Genomic DNA, 17,391 nt, shown 5'->3' with positions numbered 1-17,391 from the left:
CTTGAGGAAAAGCAGATCTAGCCCCCTTCTATTCTGTAATATTACTTCTGAGAGGGAGGTGCTGTGAGGTTAAAGCTGGCAAGGGATAAATCTATTGAGGCAGAGCAATTCAATTAACAGAACACCATAGTAACATCACAATTCTATAGTAAGGCCACAAATCAATTATAAGGTTACACCTGCATGATTACAAAGTAATACAAAAAGTTTCTTAGGCAGTTCCATGAGAAATGAGGGAGTCTCTCAAGCGGTAAGTGGCCGAGTTAGAACAACATGTTTTTGTGAGGCTTTCAAGAATGGCCATCTGGTTAATCTCAAACCAGGTCAGCCTTGATGTCTGGAAAACAGCTTTTCTAAGAACGAGGTCTTGCTATATTCTGGGGTGGGGGCCTACGGCTCTCCACACTGGAAGGGCAGGCAGGAGAGGGACTAGACAAGCCAGGGCAGGTAACTACCACAGGATCAGCTCTAAAGGGAGGGATGATTCCCTATGCCATGGGGTCTCCCAGGCTCTGGCCTTTTCCTTTGGGCTACTGAGCACAACAAGAGCCCTTTTCACTGGGCTCCATAGGGACTGCAAGCTCATTTATAACTCTCTCGAGGCCGAGGTAAGTATTCTGATTCCACGTAACAGAGGGAAACTGAGGAGAACACCCAAGTCTCCCCACAGGCCAGTGTCAAATCCCCAGAGCTTCAATCTTCCTCAGAGATGTGCTTTTCCCATGGCCATGGTAAAATACTTGACAAAAGAAATATAAGTGTTTATTTTGGCTGATGGTTTGAGCGTGAAGTCCATCATGGTGGGAAGTCATGGCAGCAGGAGTGTGAGGCAGCTGGTCACATTGTATACATAGTCAGGAAGCAGAGAGGTGAATGCTGGTCATTTTTATGCAGTCCTTTTTATTCAGTCCAAGACCCTAGATTCTGGGATGGTGCTGCCCACAATTAGGGTGTGTCTTCCCAACTCAGTTGCCCTAATCTAGAAACTCCCTCACAGACATGCCCAGAAATTTGTCTCCTAGGTAGTTCTAGACCTTGTCAAGTTGACTATCAATACTAACCACCACAGCCACCTACTTGAAGTTACTGAGTGACTACAGTTAGCCCCTCACTCTATAGCAGCCAAGGAAACATCAGAGAAACATGAGATTTGAAGAAACAATGGGTCCTGTTTATTGCCTTGCATTTTCCACAGAGGGTCTTCCTGGGTGATCTTAGGACACATCAACCCATTTTACTGATGACAAAGCTGAGACTCAGAATGATGAACTCACATCCCCAAGGTCACCCAGCCAAAAGGCAGGGCTGCTACTTGAACCCATATCTGTGTGAATAAGCCTCCCTGAGAAGACATCATCTATGTTATTCTTTTTCATATCTTTCTTGCCACATGCTTCTTGGAGGAAGGATCGCTGACCACTTCTATTTCCTTTTGAATGGGCTAGCCTGTCCCTGGTGCTCAGTGAATCTTCGCTGAGTGACTGAGTGAGGGATATGATCATGATATCATCATTTACTTCGTGGCTTGACTCACTGGCATCTCTGCTCCTCTTCTTCAACTTCCAGGTCAAAGGGGACCCCCAGGTGCTCCTGGCACCCCTGGCCTGCCTAGGCGACCTGCTGAGAAGGGAGACAAGGGAGCTGTAGGTCACATTGGAGCCCCAGGTACAGTGGTTGTCTTCTGGCTCTGTGATCTCATGTTCTCCAAGCTAGACTCTGAATCCTGTCTTCCCTCTGTTGTGAATGGGGAGATGTCTCCTTAGTTTCCTCTGATCCCAACAATGACAGGGAGAAAAATTCACACTGAGACACAAGTAGAGCAAGTAACCTGTTTATTTTTAGCAATTAAGAAGGGAGAAAAGGGGGTGGAGGGGCTGGAGAGAAGCTCGGCAGTTAAGAGAACTTCCTGCTCTGCTGGAGGACTTGAGTTGGCTCTCCAGCACCCACATCAGGTTGCTCACAACCACATATAACTCAAGCCCTAGGTGATTCCATGCCTTCCTCAGGCACCCACATACATGTGGATATGTTCACACAGACAAACACATATACACATAAATACTTTTTTTTTTAAGGGAGAGAAGGAAGTATGCCCTCCAGATCAGAGCACTGACCCAGTCACTGCCTCCAGCCCCTGGACTCAAAATCCTGATCTACCGTTGCTCCTCCCCTGGGATGATCTGGGGTGCTCCCTTTCCTGGAGTAGGTGGAGCCTTCCTTGAAGCCATCCCTACCCATAACCCAGTCTGTTTCAGTTAGTTGCATTGGATGCAGGAATGTGTAACCACCACCTAAAATTGATAAGTTTGCTGGTGCCAACCAGCCAAAATGGACAGTACCTGAAAGGGGGAGTGAGGATTGAAAGAAAAACAAGAGACAGAAAAGATACTTGGGAGGACTGTCAGTAGAGACTGCAGCCCTGGTTTGTTTTAGCTCCGCCTTTTTATACAGAAGAACATCAGAGACAGCCACTGTTTGCTTAACTCAATTAATTTCAACAGCTGCTTTCCCACCTGTATCTGAGGGTCAAGGAGTGGTCAAATACTTGTTATGAACTCCACCATATAAACACATTCCTCCTGATTTGGCTGATTAGGTACTGGTGTGCAAAACATAAACTCAGTAAACAAGCGAGCCTGCCAGAGCTCAATGTACATAATGGATTAATAGCTCCCAACAGAAGTTTAAGAGGAGAAAGGGCAAGGGTAACTTGGGATCAAGGAAGTATTCTGTGAGAGATGATGGGATCCTGCTGTGAGACAGGCTTTGTTGGGTTTCCCAGAGCCCTGCCCTTCTTACCTGTTCAGTGCCTCTGTCTCATACCCAACTAGCTACAAGCCCCTCTTCCCCAGGAACCCAACCTCATGTTCTAAACCTAGCATTTGTTTTAATCCTTCACACCTCCAGGTGTCCCAGGACCCCAGGGCCTACCAGGGATCAAGGGAGAAGAAGGTAAGTAGGGGCTGGTGTCACAGGAATATACAGCAGACTTTCTCAGTGACATGAACCAGAGTCTAAATACCATGGGACAGGTCTGTGTCAGGGGAGGCGGTGGGCTCAGAGGGGAGGGGGTAGTCTGCACACAGGAAGACAGGTCTAGGAAGCCCTTCCAGGGTGGTACTGACCCATGGCACCTCAGCTTGGGCAGACTGGAGGGTGTGGACACCCCAGTTGCATTCTCTGTGCTGAGGAATACAAGCCTGTGAGCCCCACTGGGAAAAGTCAAGTTCTATGGTCCAGCAGGGGCTGAGACATCTATCCATCTCTCTGTGACCTTGGACTTCTCTTACTTTTGTAAGTCTCAGTTTCTTTGTCTGTAAAGTGGAGCTGAGAATACAGCAAGGTGTTGTAATTGTACACCACTGTGTGTGCCTGGTGTGTATGTGCAGATGCATTTGTGTGGTGTATGCATGTGCACATGTGTGCATGTAGAGGCTGGAGGTCAACCTTGGCTGTTGTTCCTCAGGTGCCATCCACTTTTGTTTTGGAGGGATGGAGAGACAGGGCTTCTTACTGGCTTGGAGCCTACCAAGTAGGCTAGGCTGGCTGGCCCATCACTCCCAGGGATCTGCTTGTCTCTGCCACTCAGTGTCCATATTATGAATTCATAACATCAAATTTGACTTTTTAAACATGGATTGAGGATCAAATGCAAGATTTTGTGCTTGCAAGGCAAGTACTTTACCAACTGAGCTACCACCCCCTGTTACTGTTTTTTAAGACAGAGTTTCACTATGTAGACCAGGCTGGCCTTGAACTCTCAATCTTCCAGCCTCAGCCTCCTTCCAAATAATGACTGAAAAGTCGTGATTATTGCTGGGCTGTATATATTAGGTTACATTTTTTCAGGCAGAGGCTGAGACCTGTCCAGCTGTCTTAGCCGTGGTCATGCTCTGTTAGAATAGTGGACTCAGAGCTATTCCCCAGGGATGAGACTCAAACGTGAGGGAAATGACCATCAGCCTCCACAGCACTCTCCCAGTTCCCCAGAGTCGAGTCTGCTGAAGATACAGGGATCAGAAGACCTTTAATGGCAAGGAGCTGAGGCGGTTGGTTTAAGAGGAAGGGGAAGTAGACAAGGCAGCGGGCCCGAGCCTCCAGAAAGCTCCAGCAGCCACAGAAAGGGAACTTGTGAGCAGAGGAAGCTACTTCGAGGAACTGGCTCTATTACGTTGGCATTTAATAGGCTCCCGGAGAACCTGCTATATTGTCTCTAGCAGAGAGTCTTCTAAGAGGCTTTAAACCATAGGAAGGGAGACTTATCATGCATTAAGGAACATGAGCACACTCATACCACATACACGATCACATGCTCACGCACTCATGTACAGGTCTAAGAATACATGCACCTCATACCCATACCACACACACATAGTCACATGCTCACACACTGTTCCACATCTATGCACATCCCCATACACAGTCATGCACTCATGTGCTGGTTCACATGTATGAGCATATGTCTATGCTTATGCATGCCTATCGCACTCACATTCATGTGTTCACATACTCATTACACATGTAGGCCTCTGCACAGACTCCAGTGTTCATACTTAAACACGGCATGCTCAGACTCATACATACATACCTGTATATGTTCACAGGACGTATGTATGGAGACCTTCACACTCATACAGCAGGCAGGCCCTCTCAGAAGGGAACCAGTCCCCCTGTCTCTTTCCTCCTAGAAAAAAAGAGCCATGGGGTGGGTGGGCTTCCTGGAGCTAGGAGACTGCAGTCACCAAAGCCACTTGGAAGGAAGGGGCCCAGCACATTCCCAGAGGCACTGAGTCCAGAGTTATACTTCTCAGGCTGCAGCAGACACTTGCTGAGGGTGGGAGAAGGCTGGGCAATCTTCCTAAAGTCCAACCCCTCTCCTACGCTCCAAGGATCCTACAAACCTAACAGGAAGGAAAGTGGCTGCAACAGTGGCTTGGGAATTGTGGACCCAGAGCACCCTGTGCCTCCCCCTGGGTGGGCACTGCTGCCCAGAAAAAGCTGGGGGCTCAGGCACCCCCAAGAGCCTCTTTCCACACCTCCCCTTGTAGTCTCTCCTTCCACTCCTCCCCTCCCCTCTCTCCAGTCACATCTTCCCTGTCTTGCCCTAGTCCTCTCTACAGGCATCGCCCTCACTGCACTCTGTGCCCTGCACAGCATCTAGCCTCTCTGGGTCATGCAGGAGGGAGCCATCATTTCTCAGCTTTTTGTCCTGGGCATGGGAACATTAGTGAAGCACTTGCTAAGACCCGGGCATCACCAGCCCTATTTTACAGACAAGAACATTGAGGCTCAAGACACTTAAAAGTGTCGTTTCCAAGGTCATCCAGCCTGCCAGGGGAGACAGCTGTGATTCAAACTGACTTGTCTTTTTCTAGAGCCTTTCATCCATGGAACATCTGGACCCACCTGGGAGTCGGCCATATATACTCACTTGTGCATCTGTGTATGGGGGGAAGGGATCCCCTGCTTGGGGACCTTTACTGCCTCAGGGGCCCCAGAAAGTCAGCTAATGAAAGAGCTCCAGTGACTGAGTGCGCGCTTCCCTCTCACAGACTTCAGGGGACTCACTGGTGCGCCAGGAGAGCCAGGAGTGTTCGATAACTTGGGCTTCTCCTGCTGGGACTGGAGATGTATTGCCAGTGGCTTTGGGGTAGTCACTTCTGGGTGTTCTCTCTGCTGACCCTCTCTTCATGCTCTCCCCACTGTCCTCTCAAGTCTTCAAATACCTCACCAAGACCACCAAAGAAATGAACTAATGAATGTGTCCCCTAGACTTCCTCTAGAATCCCCTTCCTATCTTTCCCCGCCTCTGTCTCCAGGAGCCCATCCTGGTAGGACAGTAGATGTTTACCTCATCCCTGTTTTCTTCACAGGTTCCCCAGGACCTCAAAGAGAGAAGGGAAGCAAAGGCGACAGAGGTCTCCTTGGCTCCAGGGGGGAGTATGGTGCCAAGGGAGAGAGAGGGTACCCAGTCCTCCCCGGTAAGGGCTGTGTTGAGGTGTTGGCACTCACAGGTTGACTGGGGGAGGCAGGGACCCCATGTCTAGCCATGCACACTGAGAACAGAGCTCGGGTCTGCCTCCAGGGAAGGATTGCCTCCCTGGCTGTTTGCACATTAGCTTGCTTAAGCGAGACCTTAACTATGGCCTAGTTCTTTTGAAAATGATCTAATTTTAGTTAACACATAATTGTTCATGTATATAAGGTATAGTGTGATACACACACAAACACACACACATATGTATGTATGTATAATACAATGACCTACTCAGGATTTTGAGGTGTCCATTCATTGCCCAAATACCTTTCATTGCTTTGGGATGAGAACCTTCAAACTCCTATCCTGGAACTGTTTTGATTCATAAGATAAGGAAACCAAAACCAGTTCCTGTTTCCTGGAGAGGTCTGTGTGCCCATGGAACAAAGTTCTTTGTTAGTACTTGGTTTTCTGTCAGGTAACAACCATTCTTGTGTGCGTGTGTGTGTGGGGGGGGGTGTGCATGTCCGTGCGTGCATGTATGGAGGTCAGACATTGAGGTCAGGATGTCTTCCTCTACTTCTCTCTGTCTATACCGGCTAGGCACTAAACCCCAAGGATCCTTTTGTCTTCTCCTCCTCAGCACTGGGATTACAGGCATGTGTGACCAGGGCCTTCACCAAAATAACAGAATAGAAGGCTGAGGAGATGGCTCACTTGGCAAAGTGCTTGCTGTGCAAACATGAGTCCATGAGCTTGATCCTCAGAACCCATATAAAAACTCAGGCATGGTGGCACCTGCTTCTTATCCAATCTCAGCGAAGAGAGGTGGATATGGGAAGACCCCTGAAACTGGATGGCCGGCCAGCCTAGCCTAGTTGCTCAGCTCCAGGTCCAGTGAGAGACCCTGCCCTGAGAAAGCAAAGTGGACAACACCTGAGGAGTGACACTTGAAGTTGTTCTGCAGCCTCTGCTTCCATGTATACACGTGCTGCCCCTACCCACACATGAGCATGCACACACACATACACGCACATATACACAAAAATAATAATACATTTCCTATTAGAGATCTAGGAGTAATAGAACAATACGGGAACAGAGCCTTCATTTCCTTTAGTAAATTTCCTGGTAGAAAAGGTTGCTTTGGGGTGAGATGTCCTCTCTAAAACCTTCACCCCATGTTGGCCCCACTGGGTGCAGAGTAGAAGTGTGAATTCAGTGACCCTCAAAGTGGCCACTGTTGAGCAAGCTCACTGGAGAGTCCACTCCCCAGCCAACCTGCCCTTCCAAGAGGGCAGTGCCCTGCCCCTGCCAGGAGCCACCCTCAATTGGTATGCACCAGGTATTGGCAGAAAAGGAGGAGGGAGAGACAGAGGACTCAGGAGAGGACCAGCTGGACGAGCTCTGAATGTTGATGACAAGTGGAAAATTTGAAATTTTGAGTGCCAGGGAAGCCCGTGTCTGTGCCACAGGCGGGCACAGGAACCGCTGCACTGTTTTTCTCTTCATCAATGATCTTTGCTATTCTCAGCATCTGGAGATGCTTTCTAGAACATTTAGATTGCATTCTGAGAAGCTGTGAAATGTCCCCCAAATGTAGCCAGTAAAATGAGCCCCTAAACTGCTGTTTGAGCCCAGGCTGGGATCCTTCCCCAGGGGCCTGAGGGCTCTGACTGGGGTCCTGGGGCACTAGTGGTCAGTGGTGCCAGGTCATGTGACCAATCTGTCATGCGTTACATCCTGTCTCTGGGGACTGGGGTGTGCCCATGGAGGGCAGTAATCATATCTTCCACCTTTGGGCAACACAGAGCATTTTAGTTTAGAATCTGGGTGAGATAGGAAACATCTGAATAGGGTTGGTGTATGCTCTTCCCAGACCCAACCTTGATTCCTTCCTTGTTTGTTTTAGGAAGCGAAGGAGACATGGGCATGAAAGGAAACAGAGGAGATATGGGTCTCCCTGGAGCCTGGGGTAATAAAGGTGGCACTGGGATTCTAGGCCTACCAGGTAAGCAACCACATGTAGGGGGACCACAGGCCTGAAAGCATTGCCTTCTCTCTGATAACTGAGCCCATGGGAATGACAACGTTCCTATGAGTCCTTCTCCATTGTAGGTTTGGCTGGATCTCCTGGAGCCAAAGGCAGTAAAGGTTGGAACTGTGGGTATTTGGAAATAGTGACTGCAATCCTCAGGTCAAGTGTGGAACCTGATCCCATCATCTCCTTTTCTGCCACTCTTCCCTCTTTTCCCTCCCTTCCCTGCTTCCTCTCCCCAACCATGTCTGCCTCCTTCCCTCTTTTCCTCCTTTCTTTCCCATCCATTCTGATCCCTTCCTTCCCTCCCTCCCTCCCTCCCCCTTTTGAACTTCCTTCCTTCCCCCCTTCCCCCTTCCTTCTTTCCTTCCTTCCTTCCTTCCTTCCTTCCTTCCTTCCTTCCTTCCTTCCTTCCTTCCTTCCTTTCTGACAGGCTCACCATACATCCAAGAATGACCTTGAACTTCTGATCCTCCTGCCTCTACCTCCAAAGGACTGGGATTACAGGCATACACCACTACATCAAGTCTCATTTCTTCATAGTATTAGCCCAGGCCACTCAAGGAGTTCTTAGAACACTGGTTACTCCTAAGAGGAAAAGAGAAGTTGGTGGAAGGCAGGCTCAACTGATGTCTACCTCCTTTGCCACTGCAGTGACAGAATCGGGTGATCCCACCTGAACTCTTAATCTACCCACTGTCCCAAATTCTACAGCTGTGATAGAGAAGTTTATGGCTGTTTCCCTCCTATTCACAGGGTAGTCAATAACCTCTAAAGACCAGGGCTAGAAAATATTAGGAGGCACATATCACAGTGGGTGGAGGAGCCTGCCCTCCCACCAGCCACCTCTAGCCCTGCCATCACCACTTACCTTTCAGGACAACTTGGAATGCAGGGTATTACAGGTCCTCCTGGTACAGTGGGACCCCTAGGTGCCAAGGGTGAGCCTGGCTTAATTGGCCATCCTGGCCTAACAGGTGAGGTCCTACATCCTTGAGTGGGGAATGATGTTCTAACACCTGTCCAGCCCAGTCCTTATCACCATGTGGTATCTGTTTTCTAGGACCCCCAGGGCCTTCTAGGAGTCCAGGACCTGCAGGTGTGAAAGGAATCAAGGGAGACACAGGTAACTGGGTGTGGGGAGGTAGGGAATGGGGTTGCTGGGTGTCTGGATGGATAGGAAAGAGGACTCCCAGCCAGCAGCCCACGGGTGGCAGAGGGTCTCCTGTGCTCTGGTCTCTGAGGATCCCTGATGAAGAATTTCCTCCATCAGAGGTTCTTGAGCCCAAGGACCCTGGGCTGTTGTTTCTCTGCTCAGAGCTCCTAGAGAGCCTTGAAAGTCAGGACCAAACTTCCAGGATAATGAAGTTGGAAACCAACATCTTGTCCTGCAATGACATTAGCACCCTGGATAGGACAGAGAGACAAATGCTCTTCCTTTGTGTTCTCCTATGGGGACAGATTGAGAACACAGGTCCACACAGGCAACACATGCAAGCTAGTTTATAAACCTTTGAACATCTTAGTTGAAGCTCTCTGTACACAGTAGATCTAGGGATTCATCCCAAAGCCTGATTCCAAAGATGCCCTATTCTGGATTTTGTTGTATATAATAATATAGAGTCATCCTATTCTGTGATCTGACTGATAAACAACCCAATCTCATATAGGTTTCACCTAGCACACTAGTGTGGTACACTTGATAAGCCACATGCTAATCTGTCCAGCCTCTAAAGCCAGGCTCCCACATTTGTGTTCATTTAGTCTAGAAAGTTCAGGCCTCTGCATTGAGCACCATAATGCTTCCAGACATATTGACTGGCATAGTAAACAGACTCCAGGCATGTTCCAAGTGGGGACTCACCAGTGCCATTTTGTAAGCCCTATGTAGTCAGAAGGAGTGCCAGTTAGGAGAACTGTGAGGACAGAAGTCAAGGTGGTGAGACAGGGCTCATATCTGTCAAGGCTGGCCAAGAACCCTGTGTCTTCACCCCTTCCTCTGAGAGAGCTTAAGATTGTACAGGGTGAGACAACTTGAGTGCCCTGGGCTTTAGCAGGGTTACAGATCCACATCAAGACTAGCTCTTTACAGTTTCAGTGGGTCAAGTGGTTGACTGACCTGTTCACTCATTCACTCAGTCATTCGTTCATCAGTACCTCCTAACATGCCGTGGACTCTTGGTACATGATCTCTGTGACTTTCCTGAAGGCAGTTGGGAACCATGACTAGGGTATCATTTGTGTTTTTCCCTATCCTTTGATTTCTTCCAGGCTGAGACTCCCTCAAGACCCCACAGCAGGTTTAGGGAGATAGCTCAGCGGGTCAAGTGTTTGCCTAGCAAGCATGAAGACATGTGTTCAGTCCCCAGAATTCGTAATAAAGTCAGGCTTTGTGGCACAGGCTTAGAACTTCAGCACTGGAGAGGCAGAGACAGGTGGATCCCTGGGGCTTGCTAACCAGCCATCCTAGCCTACTTGGTAATCTCCAGGCCAGTGAGAGACCCAGTCTCATAAAAACAAGGTGGACGGGGCTGGAGAGATAGCTTGGAAGTTAAGAGCACTGGCTATTGTTGCAGGGCACCTGGGTTCAGTTCCCAGCACCCACATGGCAGCTAACAACCATCTTCAACTCCAGTTCTAGGAGATCCAACACCCTACTCTGGCCTCCACACATTGCATGCAAGGATGCACTTAATACATGTGGGCAAATCACTCATAAAATAATTAATTAGTTGATTAATTAAGAAAACAAGGTAGACAGATGGCACCTGAGGAATGATAGCTGAGGTTGTCCCCAGCATCCAGATACATGTATACACACATGCATGTGCCTACATGTACATGAGCATACACGTACACAAGACCCCATATCCATGAACAAGTACTCACATATATATAATATAAATATACCCATATATACACACACCACATTTGAGCACACATTATACACACACATACACATGCACACACACACACACACACACATGCACAAACACACACACAAGACCCCACACCAATTTTATCAGACACCATGGTCTGTGACTCACCAGTCTGGTGAGCATCTTTATGGAGTTTACCATTAATCAGTCCAAGTGGTAAAAACAAGCCAGTCCAATCCTACAGTACATCTCAATTATGGCTGCCCAAGTAAACAGGATGGATTCCATATTCAACTCAGGACATATGATAATTACCATTTATGTAAAATCTTGTTGGTGGTTCACCCAAATCTGAATGCTTGCCTTGATGGAGCAGCTGCTGGCCCACATGGACCTCCCACAGGGGGAATTCCCAGAATCCTATACACAGATTAGATTTAATGATTTCTGGAATAGTTATCAGGAGGGTAGCAGGCCCCCATTATGGAAGTCAAAGTCCCCTCGTCACCTCACCATCAGAAGGCTGGTAATCCCCAAGCCAGAACTGCTATGTGATTATTCAGTTTTGTGAAAGCAACCCAGGTTTTCAAACAGATAGGCTTCCCATTTTGTAAATAAAACCATTAATCTCCAAGAGAATATCTAGCAGGTTTGGGTGAAGACAGAGGAATGACATTGCATTGCTTGGCTTGGGTGTCAGCTAGGTCTTGTTGTGGGTTAGTTTGAGGCAAGGAAGGGTCTGTTTGCTGTTAACAGGCCTCTGGGTTGCTGGGGACCTTACTTTCCTGATCTTGGTCATCAACCTCCCACACCTGAGTTTCATCTTCCCTGTTTAGCAGCCAAGAAGGAAAGATTGGTCTGGGGAGATGGTTCCATCTGTAAAACTCATGACACACAAACATGAGGATCTCAGTTTGGGATCCTCAGAACCCCTGTAAAATCTGGACATGCATGGATACCACCTGTAATCCTAGCCCTCAAGAGACAGAGGCAGGGAACTGCTAAGGCAAGCTGGCTAGCTAGACTAACCAGAATTAGCGAGTTCTGGGTTCCATGAAAGACTCTCCCTAGATAAAGTAGAGAGAAACTAAGAAGCCAGGCATCAACATCAGCCCTCCACATGTCAGTACCTGTGTATCCGAACATACACATGTACCCCCACACATATAACCATGCATACACACATGCATATCATACAAGGGCTCAGAGATGCTAAACCCTTTGCTCACAGACTCTCCATTAATATACAATAAACCTAAGGGCTCATCTCAAAGTCTGATGTGTTTTTCCAGGTTTTGTTGTGTGGCATAACCTAAAGTCAGTCCATTTTGTTCTCTAGAACAACACAGGGTACAACCCAAGAGAAACCAGAGCTTGTTAGGGAAGTGCGATTCATGATGGGTTTCTGCACTATCAGGGACAGTGTCACACAGCAACTTGTTGGACATGTGGGTTCTCAGACCCCTACCCCAGTCCAGCTGGATCAATGTCTCCGGGTGGGCCTGGTAAGATGTCTTTGTGTGTTTGTAAATGCATGTTTTTGCATGCAGAGGCAAGAGGAGGACTCAGAGTGTCTTCCTCTATCACTTTCTACCTTATTTTCCTGAGACAGGGTCTCTCACTGAGCCAAGAGCTCTGTATTTCAGCTAGGCTAACTACCCAGTGAGCTTCTCCAATCTGCTTGTCTCTGTACCCTCAGTGTGGAGTTATAGGCATGCACAGTGAGTCCTGGGGATTCAAACTCAAGTTATCATGCTTACAAGGGAAGTGCTCTTCCCCACTGAGCCATCTAGCCAGCCACATGCAGGAGATGCTGACACACTTACTGTGGTTGGACTTTGCTTCTCAGGAGAAAAAGTTGGCACCACTCACAAGAGCCTGGAGAGGTCATTCAGACCAAACAGCAGGCTAAGTGAGACTCCAGGAAAGGCCTGCTGGGATTGCTGGTGGAAGGAGTGCGGCTTCAGGGTGCAGTGGGAGCCAGAGCCCGGGGAATCCCCAGACTTTCTTTTCACTCCTGCATGACCTTGGAGAAATCGTTTAGGGTCTCTGACTGTCATCACTAAACTGCCTCCTCTATGATGCAGGGAATAGCATCACCTCTCCAGGGAGCTGAAAGGTAGAAGGAGGCAGCATGTAATGCCCTGGTCCAGGGCTGGGCTTGGGAGATGACTTAGTTGGTAAAGTGCTTGAGTTTGAGCCCCAGAGCCAATGAAAAAAAATCCAGATGTGGAAGCACACACATGTAATCCCAGCACTGTAAAGGCAGAGACAGGCAGTTCCCTGGAGCTCTGTCAGTGAGTTCAGGACCAATAAGAGACACTATCTAAAAAAATAAGGCATCCTGGGGAATGACATGAAGTTGATCGCCTCTTCACAGGTGCACACAAGCACATGTGCACACACACCTTCCCACAAATGAAGATACATACACAGACACACACACACACACACACACACACGCACACGCACAGCCTCTGGCCTAGAACCTGGAACTGCAGGGAAGGCAGAGCCCCTGGAAGGGATGGCCTGGGAAGAGGGTATGGTAAATGCGTGGGGAGGCCCAGGCATGGAGGCTGTGGGCCTGGTGAAGAGAGGTGCCCCATGCTCCTTGTCTATAGAGGGGCCTTTGTGCTGTGGCTAATCAGAGAGGTATATGCCTTTGGATTACACAATTGAGGAGGTTCGGTGTCCTGGGATCCCTGACTCTGGCTTCTAGGGACAGGTTCCTGAGGTAGAGGTTGGTGAGATGTTATGCTCTCTAGGGGACAAGAGTGCCAAGAATCCAGGGTGTGGACTGTTTGTAGTTAATGACCACCCTGGGCAGATTTCTTTCCCTGATCTTGACCTAGATTGCAAAGAAGGAGAGGGAGCTTCCATTGGCATGGCCTTGGCTCAGTCCCTAGATGTGCTGGTTAGTTTTATCTGTCAATTTGACACAACCTAGCATCACCCAGGAAGACAGTCTTAATGGGGAACTGGAAGGATCCACGGGTCCTTGTAGTATCATTTGCTTCCGCACTGGCGAGACCCCGGGCTCCACTTTTGACACCCAAAACCACCTAATGAGGAAGTGAGGAGAGTAAACACAGAGAAGAAAATCAAGGCTCCTAGCAGGAACCCCAGGCCAGGTCACAAGGCAGGGCCGGGCAGAAGTAGACTCAAGCTCATGTCTCTGAGTCCCAACCCACTTGGCAAGTACTGTGTCCTCTGTCAGGGGAAGCCAGGGACAGGTGATGTCTGACATCTAGAAAGGTTAATGAACTGAGTCCCCATTCTTTGGCTGGGCACATGAGTCTGGAGGCTTTAGCATGAGAGGGGCTTGTATGCATGCCAATGCCTTGCGGGAGCTGAGGCCTATTTTTTAGAGGCTGTACATCAAAGCAGCTCCTACTCTTGGATGAGCCTTTCCCAACCCTAGTTCTGTACCCCATTCCCCATGAGCATTGAAGGAGTTGCCTTCTCATGATTTTCCAGAGCCTTCTGCTTCTCTGGCTCCCTGGCACTCCTCCCCAGTCAGCTCTAGGCCTCCAAGTGTCATGGAGATGCTGCTGACCACTAACATCTCTCTCACTATCTCAAAAAAGGTCCACAAGAGGCCTGCCAGGCCCCTGACCTCACCCTGCTGCTGCCTGGTTCACTGTGGGTGTTCAGAAATCCAGATGGTGAAATGAGTGATAGTGCATGTAGAGGGGACCTTCCCTCAGGCCCCTGTAAGAGGTGACAATGCCCTGTGACTTCTGGTGACTGTTAGATGGGCAGGACCTGCTTATGTCCCAGATGAGAAGCTGGTCAAAGGCATGGGGTGGGCACAGGTGACTGTGGACAACTGTGTCCTCTTTGTTATTGTCAAACTCCTCGTTGCTCCATAGTGAGCTTGCAGTCTTCCAAGTTTGCATAAGCATCTTAGGGAGGCCTGTTGCTTTGGAAGAAATCAGCATGGACCCTTAAAGTGAAGAGACCGTGGTGTTGCTAGAAGAATGAATTGTGATTCCAACATGAGGAAGCCTGCAGTGAGTCTTTTGTAAAAGCTTAGTTCACAAAGAAATGAGAGTGTGTAGAGAAGGAGAGGAGTAATGGAGGAAGGGGCCAGTGAGATGGCTCAGCGGGTAGGGACACTTGCCTGTAAGTCTGAAGACTTGAGCTTGATCCTAGAAATCCAAATGGTAGAAGGAAAGAACTGACTCCTAAAAGCTGTTCTCTGATCTCCATGCACACATGAACACACACACACACACACACACACACACACACACACACCAATATATAAATGAAAAAAGGAAGGGAATGGTGAGCAGGAGGGAGGGCCTCTCCCACTGATTGCTCAGTGGTTAAGAACACTGACTGTTCTTGCAGAAGACCCAGGTTCAATTCCCAGCACCCACATGGCAGCTAATAACTGTCTGTAACTCCAGTTCCAGGGGATCCGACACCCTCTTCTGTCTTCTGTGGGCATTGCACGACATGGGTACACTTACCTACATGTAGGCATAACACTCATACACATAAAATAAAAATAAAGTATTTTTAAAAAGCCAGGTGTGGTGGCGTTCTCTGATAATCCTAGTTTGGGGAGGCAGAAACAGGAGGATTTCCGGGACTCCCTGGCCAGACAGTCTAGCCTACTTGGTCAGTTGACCCTGTCTCAAAAAATAAGATGGACAGAGCCTGAGAAACAACCCCAGAAGCTATCCTCTGGCTTCCACAATCATACACACACTTGCACACCTGCACACACAATAGTGCACCTATAGATGATGACCCCCAAAGGTTTGGTGGTCACTCCATAGTTTTGGAAATGAAGATGTTTGTTTCCAAAATATCTTTATCTTCCTTAAATCCCTTTCTTAAAAGACAACATCATGAAATGGAATTTGGTTCAGATACCAAGTTAGGTCACTGGTGGACAGGGAAGGTCAGCCAGGGCATCTGGAGTCTCTACCCCAGACTTTCACTTCAGCATGCCCGTCTTCATCTGTCTGCAGTCTGTCTCCTTTTCCACTCTGCTCCGAGAGGTTTGAAGCAATCACAGAGAACTGTTGTACCCTTCCTTCCATCTACATTAATCAGACAAAAGGTAGAGGTTGTCTAAGATTAAAAGTGTCTAATATCTAAGTTTTATTATCCACTCCCCTTTCTCTGTGTTTCCGTCTCAGGAATTCAAGGACAGAAAGGCGTAAAAGGAGACTCAGGATTCCCAGGTAAAGGGCTGGCTTCATTTTAATTTCTCAGAATGATGACTGGGGAGGCCTGTGCCTGTGCAAATCAGCTTTACTGACTTCAAACTCTGTGACCTTCCCCCAAAGTTGAAGCAAAGACTCTAAGCCTTGTCACTCAAGCCTCTATTCATTCCCTGGAGAATCTGGGGAGATGGCAGGAACTCAACATCCCAAAGTGGGTAGGAGGTGGGGCTGGGCAGAGCAGAGTGGGCAGCACATGGGGTGGTGTTAGGCTATGCCAACTCCAAAGCCATCTGGTAGAGCTCCTTCTCTCCTTAGAGGCTAGGGCTTTCCCATCTCTACTCAGTCTGGTTTTTTTTTTTTTTTTTCTTCTTGGTCCCTCAAGTCTCTCCTCTTCCCTGCTGCCACTTGTCACTTTGATATTAGAATCATCATCATCACCATCTTGGCCTCCTAGGTCCTTGCTAATGGTTGTTAACAGCTTTCCACAAAACACTCCTCTTTTCTCCACATCCTGACTCTAATGACTGCTGTATTTATCAGCTTTTTGTTACTATAATTAAATGCCCAAGGTAAGCCACTTTATAAAGGAAAAAGGCTGATAGAGTATACAGCACTGGAAGCTCAAGGACCTAGTGTTGGCTTCCTCTCAGCCTTGGCAGAAGCCATGTGGTGAGTGGTGTCGTAATGGTGATATAACTGGAATACCCATGTTCATGCTGCCTGTCCCCACAAACACCAACAAACAAAGATAGGAATGGAGTTTCCAAACCATGCTTTACTCAGGTGGGATTAATATCCCAAAAGATCTACCTTCTTTCCCTTGGTCATCTCCAGCTAGTAATCTTCATGAGGAATGGGGACAAAAGTAGTCAGTCATTCTAAAGTTCTGTGTTGCCCCTCTCACTGGTTAGCTTTGTCCCTAACATTCGGGCCTCTCTCCCCTTACCTCTCTCTGTGCATTGAGGTCTTCCCTCTCTTAGGGTGGCTGAGTCCCACTTTCCTCTTGAGACACTAAGTTAAAGGTTAGCTCAGACAGGCAACCCCTTAGCAGAGTGCCCCGCTGAGCTGTTTATCATCATATGTACATGGTGATTCCTTTCTGTAATATGAAACACAAATATGCTCTTAGCATACAGAATCTAAAAGTGCATCCATCCACCCCTGCCATCCCATCAGTGGGAACACAGGCAGGAGGGGAGATCACAGGAAGTCAGAGAGGCAGAATCCCTCGATCTCTTCTGGAGGTAGCCCCCTCCCCGTGGTGGTCTGGAGGACTCCCACCTGCCTCTATCTCCCTGAGGCTGTCTCCCAACA

General features: G+C 48.4%; 1 protein-coding gene across 1 annotated transcript in view; it reads left to right on the top strand.

The window, feature by feature from the left end:
• The window catches only part of Marco (macrophage receptor with collagenous structure), a 37,443-nt gene that overhangs the window by 15,929 nt on the left and 4,123 nt on the right, over nt 1-17,391 (top strand). Inside the window, 8 exon segments of the mRNA XM_017800195.1 lie at nt 1,567-1,665; nt 5,553-5,591; nt 5,868-5,981; nt 7,890-7,988; nt 8,096-8,131; nt 8,894-8,992; nt 9,079-9,141; nt 16,051-16,095. Of these exon segments, the coding sequence (XP_017655684.1) occupies nt 1,567-1,665; nt 5,553-5,591; nt 5,868-5,981; nt 7,890-7,988; nt 8,096-8,131; nt 8,894-8,992; nt 9,079-9,141; nt 16,051-16,095 (594 nt within the window).

The sequence above is a fragment of the Nannospalax galili genome, unplaced genomic scaffold, assembly GCF_000622305.1.
Source record: "Nannospalax galili isolate Female #2095 unplaced genomic scaffold, S.galili_v1.0 scaffold779, whole genome shotgun sequence".
Taxonomy (NCBI): domain Eukaryota; kingdom Metazoa; phylum Chordata; class Mammalia; order Rodentia; family Spalacidae; genus Nannospalax; species Nannospalax galili.
Note: the sequence above shows the minus strand (reverse complement) of the source record. Positions and strands in the feature narration are given on the sequence as shown.